General features: G+C 41.5%; 1 protein-coding gene across 1 annotated transcript in view; it reads right to left on the bottom strand.

Annotated features, from left to right (window-relative positions):
• The window catches only part of exd3 (exonuclease 3'-5' domain containing 3), a 381,414-nt gene that overhangs the window by 56,706 nt on the left and 307,501 nt on the right, over positions 1 to 17,207 (bottom strand). The window contains exons 9-11 of the mRNA XM_041194159.1: positions 11,362 to 11,435; positions 10,318 to 10,356; positions 8,890 to 9,056 (exon numbers count right to left, since the gene is read on the bottom strand). Coding sequence (XP_041050093.1) covers positions 8,890 to 9,056; positions 10,318 to 10,356; positions 11,362 to 11,435 — 280 coding nt within the window. The remainder of the gene's footprint in view (positions 1 to 8,889; positions 9,057 to 10,317; positions 10,357 to 11,361; positions 11,436 to 17,207) is intronic.

Genomic DNA, 17,207 nt, shown 5'->3' with positions numbered 1-17,207 from the left:
TGGAGTTTAGAAGAGTGAGGGGTGACTTGATTCAAGTATACAAGATCCTGAACAGCCTTGACAAGGTGAACATCGAAAGGATATTTCCTCTTGTGGGTGAGTCCAGAACTAGGGGGCACTGTTTTAAAATTAGGACAGAGATGAGCAATTTTTTCTCTGAGGGTTTTGCAACTTTAGAATTCTCTGCTTCAGGTGGTGGAGACAGGGTCATTGAATACTTTTAAGGCAGAGGTAGATAGATTCTTATTAGGCAAGGGAATCAAAGATTATTGGGTTTAGATGGGAATGTGGAAATCAAAACACAAGATGATCAGCCATGATCTTACTGAATGGCGAAGCAGGCTCGAGGGTTCCAATGGTCTACTCACGTTCCTATTTCTTATGTTCTTTTTCACCCAGAAGATGCTTAGAATCTGGAACAAACTTCCTGAAAGGGTGGTGGAGGCAAGTTCAATCAAAGTTATTCAAAAGGGAATTGGATTGATATCTGAAAAATGAGAATGTGCAAGGTTAAGGGGATAAGGCAGGGAAGTGGGATTAGGTAGGATGCTCTTTAAGCAAGCCAGTGCAGACTTGATGGGCTGAATGGCCTCCTTCTGCACTGTAATAATTCTGTGATTTTGTGAAGGAATCCTTCATTGTGTTATGTGGAAAACTTGCTCAGAACTGGTTGTAGCAATTCATTGAACCATTTGGCCAATTCATGTTGTACAGAACCAGTCCTAGATAAAATAGGGTGTAAAGGGATATCACTTTTTTGTGTCCACATACGTATGGGCTGCTCAAGACACAATGAACTGTGCCATTTGCTCACCGTGCAAGCTTGATGCTGAACTAGGGCATAATAATAGCAACCCCAGTCAGATCACTGCTCGTTGTATATCACACAAACTCATGAATGGGCCAAAGGTGCCACTTTTGGACCTGAAAAGTGCCCAGTCTACCTCAGATTACCCTGGAAAGGAAAGGTGTCTCAGTTACGGACAGGAAAGAGACAGACAAACTGCATTGATTTCCTCTTAACAGCTACCTATCCGTAAAGCAGGTGTTTTGAAATAGATTTTAAAAATAGGCTGCGGCATGTTTACCCAATCCTTTCATTTTTCTGATCAAATTTACTAATAATCTGCAGTAAACTCGAGTTAGGAGTAAGTCAAGAAGGTTAGTTTATTTTCTACGGTCAAAACCAGGAGGAGTGTTCATAACATTCCACTATAAACACACGCACACAGCAAAAAGGGGATAGAGAAAAGGAGTTTTAAAGTTACAAAAATCACTGAAATGAATATTAGTTCACATGATTTCCAGAGTCCAAAATCAGAATTCAATGAGGAATTCTTTCAAGTAGGTACTTGAGTACAACTGACTTAACACCAAAGTTATAGTATTCACTTCAGTTGGTGCTGACTGCAAGATGAAGTAGGTACACAGCAACTGGGTCAGTAATGTAGGCAATGGTATGAAATATTCCAGCAGAGACAGGTTTCAAGGTACAGGCTGTTGTAGTGCGCCTCAGAGCGGGGGGGGGGGGGTGGTTGGGGATGCTGCTTCTTGGTGGCTCACCAGTTGGATGTTAAAACAGCAGACTGACTCGTTCTTAGTTCCCAGTTCCCAAAGGCATATAAGAGATTTCAAAATGGTCACTTGAGTCATGTGACCTTCCTTCTCCACCATGATTTCAAAAGCAATCTTTATCCAGCATCTGAAATTGACTTTATTTCAAGGTTGATAACATCCCAGTTATTAGTGGTGGAGTTATCATCTATGTTGAGGGTCCGGTGTTTGGGAAGCCATTGTCTAGGCAGACCCACTGACTCCACCGGCAAGGTGAGCTTATCAGACGCAAATGACATCCCTTTTCAGCTGGGCCTGGTAAGTCCCAAGTGTGATATGAATCGGTTAGCAGCTCTGTAGACATAATGAGTTCTGATGTGCAAATCTCCTGGCCTTTTGCGATTATAATGGTTCTGTACAATGAAGTGCGAGATTTCAGAAGCTGAGCAAAGAATTATTTTGTTCTTGAAATTCCTGGTGGTGGTTCTCAGACGAAGGGCCAACCCCGCGGTCAGGCAACTTGTCATCTTTTTGGTTCAGCAAAAAGTCCATTTTTAAAAATAGCTAAAAGGATAAAGTTTTGAACACAAGGTGTTGGAGTTCTTCTCATGTCATAGGAACTCACTCAAAAATCTGTGCAGCAGGTTTCATGCTACGACTATGTGCTAGCAGCACAAGTGTTTCTCCACTAACAGGATGTTGCTGTGAAACCAAAACCTACCACATAAATGAGTAATGTGGTTCAGGTATAGAACCCCTAATCCATCATCTCAAGAATCAGAAGAACCCAAAAACCAGCCATGCCTGGCGATGGCGCCATGAGTAGCAATTTGAAAATGGCGCACAGTATACTTCAAGCTCCTGCTTTATTTGGTGGTGCCACACAGTTTGAACAAGTGTCTCTTTGTAATTTAAGTCTTTACTGCATCATCATGTTGAAAAAGCCAACAGGCAGTCCTTTGGCTAGCAGGAATGCCAAAAGGAAACATTTGTCACGGAGTATTAAGCAGAAAGTGGAGTTTCTTATGTGTCTAGAGAAGGCACCTCAGTGAAATGATTAATGAAGAGTATGGTGTTGGTACATCAACTATGATTTGAAGAAACAACAGAAGTTACTTAAATAGTGACGTGCCCAAATTAACAGATAATAGGAAAACACTCCATCGGTCAAAGATTGTCTGTGTAAACAATGTTCCTCGAGTGAATCAGGCAGCATCGGAGTGAGAAATATCCATTGGATTGCTTCATTATTATAGCCCAAGCGAAAGTGTTCCATGAAGAGCTAGGCCTAACAATACATCCCAAATACGCCTCAGGATGGTATAACAAACTTAAAAAATACCATGGCGTTTGCTAAAGTATGTGGTGAAAAAGCTTCAGTTGACCATGAAGCTGCTGGGACATACTTGGATGAATTTTGCACAATAATATCAGAAAGCCTGCCACCAGAAGAGGTGTACAATGCTGATGAGATCTCATTACATTGGAGGTATGTTCCCAGGAAAACCTACAGAACTGCAGATGAGATAGCACCAATGGAATTCAAAGATTCTAAGTAACGGCTTACTGTACTCAGATGTTCAAATGCAACTGATACCTACAGGTGTAAATTGCCTGTCATTGGTAAAAGTCAGAATCCTAGGTCTTTCAAGGGGATCAGGGTTGTTCCAGCTGTTTATAAGGCTAATAAGCATGCATGGTTGACTAGACCAATTTTCCTTGATTGGTACAATAAACATTTGTCCCCGAGGCCAGGGCTTATTGTTGGTGTGTGGGTCTTCCAGAGGGATGCAAAATTATGTTACTCCTTGATAATTGTTTTGCATGCCCCCAAAGCAGAACTCCTCAACAGGGACAATGTTTTCTGAATTGATTTGCCCCCCAAACTGCATATCCCTCATTCAGCCCATGGATCAAGGCATTCTGTGGGCATTCAAGACCAAATTAAGGCTGAATTCATGTGTAAAATGCGTGCAATAGATGCTTGGGATTTAATGAATTCCAAAAAGAATTCAGTGTGAAAGAAGTACTCTGGAGTGCTGCAAAGGCCTAGGCCAATCTACCCAAGATAATTTGATAAATGGATGGCATAATGTGTAATCAGTTCCTAAATGGTGATGGTGCAAATGAGCCTGATTTTAGTGGCTTCCATGTGTCTGAGGAAGGAGTTGTTGTTGCAGAATTATTGGCATATGTGAAAGGCTTGCCATGCGTTGGAGCCAAGTTATTGGATGAAGAAGCTATCGAGGATTGTCTGAATATTGAAAATGATGCTCCGGTTCACCTCCAGCTCAGTGAAATATGCGACATGGTCATGAATAAGAAGAAAAAGAATAAAGAGAATGAGAGTGATAACGATGAAGATGAAAATAATGTGTTGGATAAATGGGGGGAAAAGTATCCATTGTCATGTGCATAAACATTAGGGGGGAATTGATTCACCCCTAATGGAGCAGAAAAGTCCAAGAGGTGTTTCTGAAAGAAAGGCTCACATGTTTGAAACAACTTAAGCTGCAGGACATGTCTGAAAGAGGCACAACAGGGCCTGAACCTTCAACTTCCACAGTCTGTTCCTGTGCAACAGCTGACTCTTCTTCGGTCAAGATATGAAATAATAAAATAATAAAAAATAATAAAACAGTAAAAATGAATAAAAGCCTTTTTAGTCTCTCATTTTTCAAAAATGTTTTATAAGTGCATCGTGCATGATGCAACATCTGTTAAATCCCCGAATCCAGAACATGTCAGGTCCCGAGCATCCCAGATACCGGTTTGGTACCTGTGTATGAATTTCAGGGCCGGTATGATGCCAGGTCATACATCCTAACGGCTGGTAGATCATACCAAAGAGCATGCCCCTTCAACTGTTCGCAACTGGCAAAGTACTGACCATACTCAATGAGGCTGTGTTTGCAAAACTCAGAACATAACGTCAAACATTAGATGCGATTCCCCTATTTGACAACACATGCTAAACAATCCTGATTGTGCTAAGAACTACACTGGCAGCCAACTTAAGATTCAGTCGGGCCCGCAGTGTGGCTCACTTACGTCCGTTAGAAGTTACATAGATTCATACACAGGGCTTTGTCTTGTGCAAACTGACCATTTGCCTCTCTCAACTAAGCAAAAGCTTGGGTGACAGCCATTCCCTGGTCCATTCCCTTTGGCAATGCCTTGATCAGAGTTGAACTTCCTGATTTAATCTTAAAGCTGGGCAGTTAATCGTTCCCTAGTGCATTCTCCATGACAACGCCACTACCAGAGTCTACTTGCCAACCAATTAGGCACCCTCTTTTCATGCAGTATAAATTGTTGTTCCCCTTGAGATTTGTTATTCTTGCAAATCTGTCGTAAAGAGTTCAAGACAAAAAGCTTCGACAACATGTCTCTTTTCAGTGATATTACCTTAATTTTCTCTTATTAGTCCCTTATTACCCTGCTGCATAACTTGTGTCTTCTACTGTGAAGACAGACACAAAATATTTGTTCAGTGGCTCTATTTTCCTCACTCCCCATGATAATTTCTCTTCTCTCTGTTTCTAAGGGACCAACTTTAGCTGCTCTCTTAATTTTTATATATTTGTAAAAGCTCTTAAAATCTGTTTTTATATTCCTGGCTAGCTTACTCCCATTCTATTATCTTTCCTTTTTAATCAACTTTTTAGTGTCCGTTTGCTGTTTTCTAAAACATTCCCAATCCTCAGACATACTATTATTCCTTGCAACTTTATAAGCTTCTCATCAAATAACATCCTTGACTTCCTTACTAAGTCATGGGTCGATCTTTCTTACTAATTTTTGTTTTGCAATGAAAAATTTTTCTTGAACATTTTGAATTGATTTTTTTTAATGTTTCCCACTGTTTCTTTACTGCCATACCTTATAACCTGTTTCCCAATCAACCATAGCCAGCTCCCCCCCATATATCTATGTAATTGGTTTTGTTCAAGCTTCAGATTCCTGTTTGTGATAAGTTTGAAAATAGCAAATTCCAATGTGGAATTCAATTGTATTACGATCACTATTTCCAAGTGGCTCTTTTACAATGACATTACTAATTAACCCTGCCTCATTGCATAATACTAAATGTAAAATAGCTTTATCCCTAGTTGTTTCCACAATATATTGCTCCAGGAAACTGGCATGAAAGCATTCTACAAATTCATCTTCCAGCCTGCCTTATCTAATTTGATCGGTCCAGTCTATAAAGAAGATTAAAGACCCCCATAACTATTGCATTGCCTTTGTTATAAGCTCCAATAATATTTTATTTAATGCTTTTTCTAACAGTATAAGTACTGTTGGGAGGCTATAAACCACTCCGTGTTTTCTGACCCTTGCTAGTTCTAATCTCCAACCATACTAATTCTATTTCATGATTTTCTGTGCCAAGATCCTTTCTCACTAATGGCCTTATGCCAAACTTTAATATCAGGATTACCCATCCTCCTCTTCCATTCTGCCTGTCTTTTCAAAATATTGTTATTTCCCAACCTTGGTTACCTTGTAACCATGTCTCTGTAATGGTGATTCAATCTAAACCATTTATCTCTCTCTGTGCCAATAGTTCGTCCATCTTATTGTGGATGCTCCCCGCATTCAGATAAAGTGACTTCAATTTTATTGTTTTACTACCAATCCCTGCATGAACCTTACTCTTTGAATCATAGTAAGTTTACAGGGCAGAAAGAGGCCACTTGGCCTATCATGTCTGCGTCGGCTGAAAAACAAGCCACCCAACCTCATCCCACTTTTCAGCATTTTATCCGTAGCCCTGCAGGATACGGCACTTGAGGTCCATATCCAGGCACCTTTTAAATGGGTTGAGGGTTTCTGCCTCAACTACCCTTACAGGCAGTGAGTTCTAGACCCCCACAACCCTCTGGGGGTTTTTCCACATCTCCCCTCTAATCTTTCTGTCAATCACTTTAAATCTATTCCTCCATATCACTGACCTCTCTGCTAAATTAAATAGGCCCATTCCATCCACTATCCAAGCCCTTCACAATCTTGTACATCTCAATCAAATCTTCCCCCAGCCTCCTCTGTTCCAAGGAGAACAACCCCAGCCTATCCAATCTTTCCTCATATCTGCAATTTTCCAGTCCTGGCAACATCCTTGTAAATCTCCTCTGTACCCTCTCTGATGTAATTACATCCTTTCTGTAATAAGGTGACCAGAACTACACACAGTACTTAAGTTGTGGCCTAACTAGTGTTTTATACAGTTCCAGCATAATCTCTCTGTTCTTATATTCTAGGCCTCGGCTAATAGATGAAAGAATTCCATATGCCTTCTTAATCACCTTTTCAACCTGTTCTGCCACCTTCAGAAATCTATGGACGTCCACTCCAAGGTCCCTCACTTCCTCTATATCTCTTAGTATCCTGCCAATTATTGTGTATTCCTTCGCCTCGTTTGACCTCCCCAAATATATTGCCTCACACTTCTTTGGTTGAATTCCATCTGCCACTTTTCTGCCCTCCCGACAGTGCATTGATATTGTCCTGCTATCGTACAGCTATCCTCCTCGCTATCTACCACACGGCCAATTTTTGTGTCATCTGCAAACTTCTTGATCATTCCCCCTATGTTTACATCGAAATCATGAATAAATACCACAAAGAGCAGGGGACCCTGTAGTGAGCCCTGTGGAACTCCACTGGAAACAGCCTTCCAGTCACAAAAACATCCACCAGCAATTACCCTTTGCTTCCTGCTACTGAGCCAATTTTGTATCCAGCTTGCTACATTCCTCTGGATCCCATTAGCTGTTTTTTAACCAGTCATCAATTCTAACTGAAGCACTATCACCGTTAAACTCTGTCCCTTCCTGTCCCACTCAGCTTGTCATTACCTACACGCATAAACTTTTCTGTTGCTTCAATTTTTAGCATTGAGAATTTCTAAATCTCCCTTCGCCTAAACTCTCTTCCCCCCTCTGTTGATTTAAAACCATATTTCCCTACTCTGACTATATTTGCTGTGCACTCATATTTGTATGCTCTGACCCTTCCGTTACAGTCTAGTTACCATTATCCAGATCTCTACTATCTACTATTGCCTTGTTTTTTCTCTTTAACTTTCCAAATCTCCCTTCACAAGAGCCTTCCACACCACTATTTGTTTAAGGTCCTCCCTTCAGTCCTAGTTACATGACTAGCCAGGACACTGGTCCCAACACAGTTCAGGTGAAGACCATCCTAACAGTACAGCTCTCACTTTCCCCAGATGCCTGCGCTCCATGAACTCTTCGCCCAGGCTAATCTTTTAAGGCATGCATTTAACTCTGATCTTATTTACACTATGTCAATTTGCTTACGGGTCAGGTAGCATTCTAGAGATTATTCCCTTTGTGATTTTTTTTTAAATGTAGTCCCTAGCTGCTCATACTTCCTCAGCAGAACCTCCTTCTTAGTCCTACCTATGTCATTGGTATCCATGTAGACCATGACAACTCGATCCTTCCCCTCCCACTGCAAGTTCCTCTCCAGCCCTGAGGAGATGCTCTTAACCCTGGCACCAGGCAGGCAACACAGCCTTTAGGACTTGTGCTCTCCACTGCAAAGAACACTATCCAACTCCAATTACACTGTTCCCGACAACAACTACATTCAGAGTAAGGGGAAAAGTAAAAAAGCCTAAATCAGGGTTAATGTGCATGTATATTAATAAGATTGGTGAACTACAGGCACTGGGTGACAAATGGAATTATGATATTATTGTTATAACAGAGGAGCCCTGGCTGAAAGAAGGGCAGGGCTGGGCGTTAAATGTTCCTGGATACAAGGTGTTTAGGAGAGACAGGAAAGGAAGGAGGGCGGGGGGGCCGTGGCATTGATTAAAGACAGTAAAGCCTTTATAAACAGCAAATTTATTTATTAACAAATCCCTGTAAGCTGTAGACGCTGAAGCAACCATTTACATCCCTTCACTGTTTCTTTACTCTCTTCTGTCCCTCTCACTCAGGCCTCATGCCTTTGTAAAGTGTTTGGTGTCTGATCTGCTCATGGAACATTCAGCTGTGGGACACATTGCTGAGTGGGAATGAGTAGCAACGGGTGGGTTTAGGACAGAGGTCGGTTAGGAACAGGACCCAGAGCTGACAAGCAAGGGAGCAGGCCAGTGTCTGGGAAGTCTCCAAGGCACATAATGGCAAATCACAAAAACATTGCTAGCTGTTACATGCTGGGCCAAAATTGTGACAGGCAGGGCAAAAATTGCGGCATGTGGAGAGTACTGTGAAACAAAGAAAATATGAGAAACAACTTGCAAACCAGCTGTAAGTTTACATGTATATCTAAATATTTATCTATTGTGATGAAGCTTACAATTTGACTTTCTCCAGCTCCTTTAATCTTTCAGCAACACGATAGGGCAATTTTTCTTGGGGCACACTGAGCCTCAGGGCCCAGGCAGCGACTGTGTCCACATCTGTGTACCTCGCCAGCAAGCTCACAAATTGCGCCTGCAGCTGTGGGTTCTCTCCCATTACAGCCTGAAAGACAAACAGTTACATAAAGTGAAGCACAGCAGGGCAGCAGAGCTGGAACTTGTTAACTGGGAGCCCTGCACAAATCACTTCAAATCTTGGGTATGTATCTAATATGTGGCTTTTTAAAGGAAGAGAATTGATTCAAATTGTTCTAAAAAAAAACCTATAGCTCCTGCAATGCCACCAGAGGAACATAAAGAACGGACATTCACACAATGCCGCAAAAGTAGAGAGTATCTTAGTGTAACTCCGAGTCAGACAGAAAATATTTCAATATATACTAGAGCTATTCATTTAAAGCTATCAATGAATCTTTATTCATCACACTATTATATTCCAGTGTATTCTAAATCCTAAACACACACTGCAAATAAACCAGGGACAATTACCTTAAATCTGTGCCCTCTCATTATCAATCTCTAAGCCACTAGAAACAGTCTCGCTTTATTTACTCTCTGTTCATGATGTTAAACACCTCCATAAAATTTCCTCTTACCTTCTCTGCTCTAAGGAGAACAACCACTGCATCTCCAGTCTATCCAGGTAAATATCCCTGTGACCATTCTCAAAGCTTTTCTCGACACTCTCCAGTGCCTTCATTTTTTTTTAGGAGCAGCACCCAAAATTGAAGACAATATTCCAGCTGGGACTGAACTTTGTATGGGTTTAGAATATTCCTGCCTTTTTACTCTATGCCTCTATTTCTAAAGCCCAATAACCCATATGTCTTATTAACCACTTTGTTAACCTGTCCTTCTACCTTCAAAATACTACAAATGCTGGAAATCTGAAACAGAAAATGCTGCCAATACTCAGGTCAGGTAGCATCAGTGGAGACAGAATAAGATCAATAACCTTTCATCCAACAGGTTAACTCTTTCTTGCTCACAAGTGCTGCTTTGCCTGCTGAATATTTCCAGCATTTTCTACCACCTTCAAAGATTTATGGACAACCACCTCTAGATCTCTCTTTAAAACTGAACCATTTCACATGTATATATCTCTGCTCATTCTCCCTATCAAACGGTTTCACCACACACTTCGCTGTATTGAATTTCATCTGTCACGTGTCCACCCATTTCAACCTGTTTGTGTCCTTGAGGTGTATTACTATCTTCCTCACTGTTTACTGCACTTCCAGGTTTCATGGCATCTGCAAATTTCAACCCATCTCACCTCCCCCCCACCCCCCCCCACCCGGCCACAAAGCTGTACAAGATGTGACTGTACAAGTGTGAAACTCATTGAAGACAGGAAAACTAACCTCAATGTGTTCCGACCAGTTCTCTTCGCTCATACTCTTCTGCGAGGATGAAGAACATGGTGTTAGAGAAAGCAACACATGACCCTCTGGCCTCCCCCCATACCGCCCTTCCCACCTCACACCCAGCCCATCGTTAATCTCGGTACCAACCAACTGTCACTATAGTCAGTGCAAGATCTCCCAATGATCTGGGGGCAAAGTGATCACTCAATCGGCGCAAAGGGAGCATCTGGTATGTAATTTAGTCAATGTGAACAAACTGTCAGGATTACGTTGCCAGACTCCAATATCAACAAATTGGCAGTTGGGTCTTTATTATTATAAAAACAAAACACTGTGGATGCTGGAAATCTGAAATAAAAACAGGAGGTTCTGTAAAAACTCAGCAGGTTTGGCAACATCAGTGCAGAGAGAAACAGGTTAATGTTTCAATTCTAATACGACTTGGCTTTGGCATTTTACAATTGGATAAGGAGTAAAATCAATCAGTGTTCCTGCTCCTGCTGGAAAAGTCTACACTAGGAAAAGGCAGCACGTGATGTCCAACACAGTCAAAAAAATTCTCCTGAGAATGTGTAAACTCACAAAAAAGAGCCAGTTTAATATGTAACTGCACCTGGTTAGTAGTCAGTTTTCAGCAGAGGTGGAGGAATATTGAAGTGTAATTTGAAAGGAAAAACAGGATAAAAGGGGGAAAGAAAGAGTGCATAGGATCTAACCAGAGGTAGAGAAGCTTAGACCGAGGGTACAGAGGGTTAGACCAAAGGTAGAAGAGCAGGTTAGACTGAGGGTAAGAGGATAAAGAGGTAAAGGCAGAGGGTAGGAGAGGGAAAAAGTCTTTAATAATTTTGTTTGTTACAGACTGGAATATCAGGGGAGCTACACCAGTGAGTATTAGCAGTCCAAGTTGGAGCTAATTGATAGGGTTGCTATTTCAGATCACCAAGCTCAGAGCAGACTGCAAACTGACATCCTGGACAAGCCAAACACTTGATCCCCACTCTTCCACCAACCCATAATCTGCACAAGAATAATGGGACTTACCTCCAGAAAACGTTTATACAAGAGGTATTTGATGGAAGCCAGGTAGCGCTGGTCCACAACATTTGGGCAGAGCACTGCAGACAGCAAGAATACAAGATCCTTTCAGCAATTTACTCAAAATTTCCCTGCTCTTCCCTCTTTTCCATTTTGCAGCTCTTGGTTTTTGCTGGGATACAATTCCACAACACCAGCCACTGTCCATCATCTGGACATTCCCCATTCATGTGCACAGGCAAAGAGTCTCAACAGCTATACACCTGAGGAGCTTTGCTGCAGAGTCCATATCCCAACCTGTTTTCAATCAACACAAACATTTTGGCAGGGCCAGTGGATGGTGATCAGCTATATCTTATGCAATAAAGGTGATAAATCACTGTCAGAAATATGGGAACATGAAGCATGGAAAGGCTCAGATAAAAAATGCAAATACTGTGAACATCTGTCTGGCAAAGGCAGAAACTGGAGAAGTCGATCTTAAACAAAACCCAGTATAATGCATGTCCAGACTACTTTTCCCACACAGGTGGGAACTGGTTCTTTTTTTTCTGTGCCCTAACTTTTCACTAAATAGTATCAGCTGCTCTGATATAATTATAGCATGCACTCAATTATCACAAAAATCCTGGAACTCCCTCCCTAACAGCACTGTGGGTGTACCTACACCACAGGGACTGCAGCAGTTCAAGAAGGCAGCTCACTACCACCTTCTCAAGGGCAATTAGGGAAGGGCAATAAATGCTAGCCTACCTAGCCCACATCCTGTGAAAGAATTAAAAAAATCTTTGTGAAGTGGCTTGATCTCATCAGTCTGTGTCCTTTCCCTCTGGATACCAGAGATACTAAGTCTCATGGTAATCCATCCGGATTCAATATATCGATTCCCTTCTGGGTCTCAAATGGTTTGTTAATCCATCCGCAAATTTTATTTGCATGTATAAAATGGATAAGCCAAAGCAGGATCTGATCCCAGAGTATTCACTTTACCCTGAAGGATTATACTTAACAGGATTCATTCTGTCACACTTCCACTAACTGGCCCACATCCATGTAGCCTGGTTCAATTACTGTGAAGGGAATGTGTCACCACTGGTCACAGATTGCAGCTACAACCTGACAGGTTTAAATGCAGTTACAAGAATTTAGAATAGCAATACAAAAACAGTCTGAATGTGAGGCTAACATTGGGTCTGATGTCTGTGTTCAATTCCTAACCTGCCCCCAAGCACCTTGACAAGCACTGCACTCAGTTGATTGTGCAATGCCACAGGACATTGGTTAGTATGTAAAGTATATTCAGCAAACCACTGCAAGGATTGTCACAAGCAACTTACTCAAAAATGCCTTTCATCACTTGGGACAATGTCTGTAAAACTTGGATTTCCCTCCTCTCCAATTTGCTGCTCTAGAACAGGGATCTGGCAATCCTGGGCTGGGGAATGATCCACGGGCAATAGTCACTGCTCACAATCTCACCTGAATGGTCATCCTTCATTGCATGATCAAATAATCACATTTCACAGAAGATTCAATAACTAAGTGGCTTAATAGCCCCAACAGTGCACATCCGCTTTCCATCAGGGCCAATGGATTGTGATCAGGACCACCAGTACAAAGTCTATTTAACCTTCTGTAGCCCAGGAACACAAGGGTAAATAGTAGCACCCAAAAGCATAACAGTCTAATGTGATTGTGGCAGGGTGTGTCTCTTTCAGAGGGTCATTAGTCTTTAGAATTCTCTCCCATAGAGAGCAGTGGAAGCTTGGTCGCTAAAGAAGTTCAAGGCTGAGTTGGACAGATTTTTGATCTACAAGGGAGTCAAGGGTTATGGGGGGCAGGCAGGAAAGTGGGGTTAAGGTCACAATCAAAACAGCTATGATCATATTGAATGGCGGAGCAGGCTTGATGGCCTACTCCTGATCTTAATTCTTATAATTTTGTAGTTCAATAAGAAGCCCAATAGAGCAATTTTCCACCAAGACATCTATGAGGCTTTATTTTGTGATTTAAAAATGGCCTTTTCTCAATTACAAGGATCCTGATTAAAAGTAGCAGCCCCGCCTTTGTGTGTACAATGGAGAGCCCCACTGTGCACCTTGGATTGTTTTTATAACAGACATTCCCACTCACCAGAAATTCTCCTCTAAATTATTTGCATTTTCTACAAATGTGCTGTCACATTTTAATCCAAGTGAACAGACGTAGCAAAATTGATGAGAAAACTGGATGGTGTGTTTACTTAAACCATGAGGAGCTGTCAATGTGGGAAACATTCTGAGTGTATGCGACAGGTCTAACTGCCTGCCCGTGGCATACGTACTTGCAACACAAACTTTCTGGAATGCAGTCAGAGACATCCCTGCAGGGTAAGGTTCAGTTGTGGAAATGTACAACACATTTCACCAGCACCTGGAGTTCTTAACTAAAAACATAGCCCAGGGTGTTCTCAATCCGGCCCTCCTCCTGACACTTTTCAGGGAAGTACAACAAACATCTGAATCAATGGAAAAGTGAGGACATTGTATTCCAGACCACAAAATGAAAATCTTCTCCCAGATTTGATTCCTGGTCTGTGCTGAGTTTGCTGATTGCAACCAGGTCATAGTGGGACTTTATAACTGGATTCAGGACCCTCAGGACCAACCGCAGTTCCTATTCCCATCATCACCCATCAGAAGCTGGTGTGACTGAGATTTCAGAAACAGTTAAATAAGCTGGCAGCGCTCACCCTGAGCTCACACAGTGGGGACTGACAGTGTCTTAGATTACAATTCAACACCTTCAGAGAGGACACACTGCCATCTACCTGTATTTGAAATGACAAACAGCAGCTGCAGATTGCGATTGGAACACATACAGATAACAGGGAAAGTTCATTTCCAAAGTATGGTGCAGCCATGAATGGTACCACATTCCTAACTATTAACTTGCAATCTGACCAAACTCAGATAAACTACATTCTAATAGTGATTAAACTTCAAAGCGCTAAATTGGCTGTGAAGCACTTTGGGGCAACCTAAGGTGGTGAAAGGTTTTGTAGAAATGAAGGTTTCTCTCTTTCTTACCACACTATGCATTGTGATGCATAGAGGTTAATTAAGTTTATGCATTCTACAAGCAGTGCATCAGTGGATCAGCATTCAAGAAAAGAACAGAAATGTGTCCCTATGACAAACATCCTGCTTTCCTGGACAGCATTTCCTTGTTGAACTTGGTAAAGTCCCAATACCTGCTTGACAATAAGATAAAGACCAAGACTGGCTTCTTCAAACAGTTTTATTTTGGTGCATAAAACTCCTTGTCTCATCTGTTTTCCCTTTTTACTCTTTTAATTAAACCAGTTAAACTAAAATTAGTAAAAATGAGGGGCAAATTAAGAAGCAGTCCCTTAAAGGGAAATTGCAAAGGCAAACCTTAAGGGAAACTTACAAAACTCAAATCAAAATATGATTAAGGGGGTCAATAAAGCACCCCATTCCCGATGTACCCATCGGGCATGGAAGGCCGCGATCGATTTGGCAGATACCAATACCATGTGCTCCCTTTCCAAGGGCACCCGGCCACGAACACAGCCACAGAAGAGGGGCAGACAGTCAGGCCGGACAACCCCCCTCAGGCGCCCATTGTTTGGACCTGTTTGATGGCCAACTTGGTTCACAAGGAGGTCCTCCTCTCTCCCCACTGCTGGTGCCTGAAGATCACAAGCATGGGACTGAAGTGCAAAAAATACAAGAGCAATGTGCAAAAGGTTTTAAGAAACTAAACAGGGAGTGCAGCCAACAACACCCTACATAAAAAAATGCAGGTGTCTTGGGAGCCTGTGAACCAACGAAACCTATGGTTGTACGGGATGTTTTGTCTTTTTATACATAACCAATGGGTACTTAGCTTGTTAACTAATAATTACCAGTTGAACTCCTTGTGAGTCAACTGTTCCTTCCCCAACAGATTCCCCTCTTCTTAAGATGAAATTAACCCTCAAGTATATATCAAAAAAAATAAAGATGGATCTTCTTTTCCATTCAATAAATCCTCCTTATTCCCCCTTAAAAAAAAGGAATGGAACTGTCTACGAAAAGAATATATCCATTTTTGTCTACTCAAAGGAAAAGATGTCTCTCTTTGAGGATCTCCAATAACATTTTGGAGCTTGGTCCTCTTTTCATGAAGCAGTCGGACAATTGGTAGCTGCCATCAATCCATCTGATCTTGGCAATCTCCTTATTCCCTAGGATAAAAGCAAAATACTGTGGATGTTGGAAATCTGAAACAAAACTCAGCAGGTCTGACAGCATCTGTGGAGAGAAAGACAGAGTTAATGTTTCGAGTCTGTATGACTCTTCTTCAAAGCTAAAGGGAGGTAGAAATGTGGTGAAATATATTCTGCTTAAGGGGGACGTGGAATAGGTGAAGCTGGATAGAAGGCCAGCGATAGGCGGAGGCAAAGGAGAGATTGCGAAAGATGTCATATACAAAAGGTCAAAGGGTTGTTAATAGCGGTCACCATTAGCATCTCCTTTAGCCAGTACCACCGCTATTAACAACCCTTTGACCTTTTGTTTATGAAATCTTTCGCAATCTCTCCTTTGCCTCCACCTATCGCTGGCCTTCTATCCAGCTTCACCTATTCCACCCCTCTTAAACAGAATATATTTAATCGCATTTCTACCTCCCTTTAGCTCTGAAGAAGAGTCATACGGACTTGAAACATTAACTCTGTCTTTCTCTCCACAGATGCTGTCAGACCTGCTGAGTTTTTCCAGCATTTTTTGTTTATGTTCCTTACTCTCTAGCACCTGTTTTATGCTTACAATGTCAATTTGCAATCTCTTTTTGTTAACACACTTTGCAGAGTGAACATTTTCCCCAAGTGATTTATCATCGATAAGACATTCCTGAATACTCTTTTTCCATTTAAAATTTCTGCCAGCATCTTTGATATAAAGAATGCTATATCTACCACCTCAACAAGGGCAAATCTCCACTGCAAATGTACTTTTTACAACTCTTATCTTTTTTAGCTTCCCATGCCAAAGGGCAACATTTACCTTTTTTCATGAGAAATAAATCCTCCCACACTTAAACTGATTACAGAGGTTTGCATAAGGTGCATCACTAAACACAATCAGTTTCATTTTTCTAACATCACCCATTATCAGTGAGGAATTTTGCTGGTGGTCCCAATCACTTTTCCGTTACCTGATCCATAATTATTTTCTTTTTGTTACTGTGTATGATTAGCGACTGGCTAAACCTTGTGGCCAAATCTACAAAATGTGAAATAAAAATGTTCTTTTCTTTGTCCCACAACTTTAAATTTATAGCCACAACTTCACTGAAATCCCTCACTAAGGGTGGACTCACTATCGGCTGTGACGGTGTCCTCCTGTATTTCTTACATATATTGTATCTATCGCTTATCTCCTGTATAAGTTTAGCGTGCTCTCCATCCCTTAGCAAAATTCTTAATCTTTTGGAAGAAGGGTGGGCAAACTACCGATGCAATTTCAACACAATCAGCTTTTTGCCTTCTAAATTCCTATCCCCTGACACCAATAGCACTTCTTTAATCACCTCATTATTTCTAGTTACTAATCTCCTTCCGTACTGAAGCCTGAGTCCTGTTTCGAGATGATCTCGCCATTCCATTAACATTGTATCCTCCATTTTCTGTCTTACCACCAAATGTCCCACTTGCATCATGGACACTGCCGGGAAGGAATGTTTTCCAAAGATTTTTTTTTTTGAAAGAGCTTCTGACATCAGTTCTAGCAGTGTGTTTCTTTCCATAAATTTAACTCCCATCAAAACTAGAAGTCTGCCCATATTCAATACTTTGGCACAATCTA

Source organism: Carcharodon carcharias, chromosome 8, assembly GCF_017639515.1.
Source record: "Carcharodon carcharias isolate sCarCar2 chromosome 8, sCarCar2.pri, whole genome shotgun sequence".
In the NCBI taxonomy this organism is placed as follows: domain Eukaryota; kingdom Metazoa; phylum Chordata; class Chondrichthyes; order Lamniformes; family Lamnidae; genus Carcharodon; species Carcharodon carcharias.
This window is presented reverse-complemented; position numbering and strand designations above follow the sequence as displayed.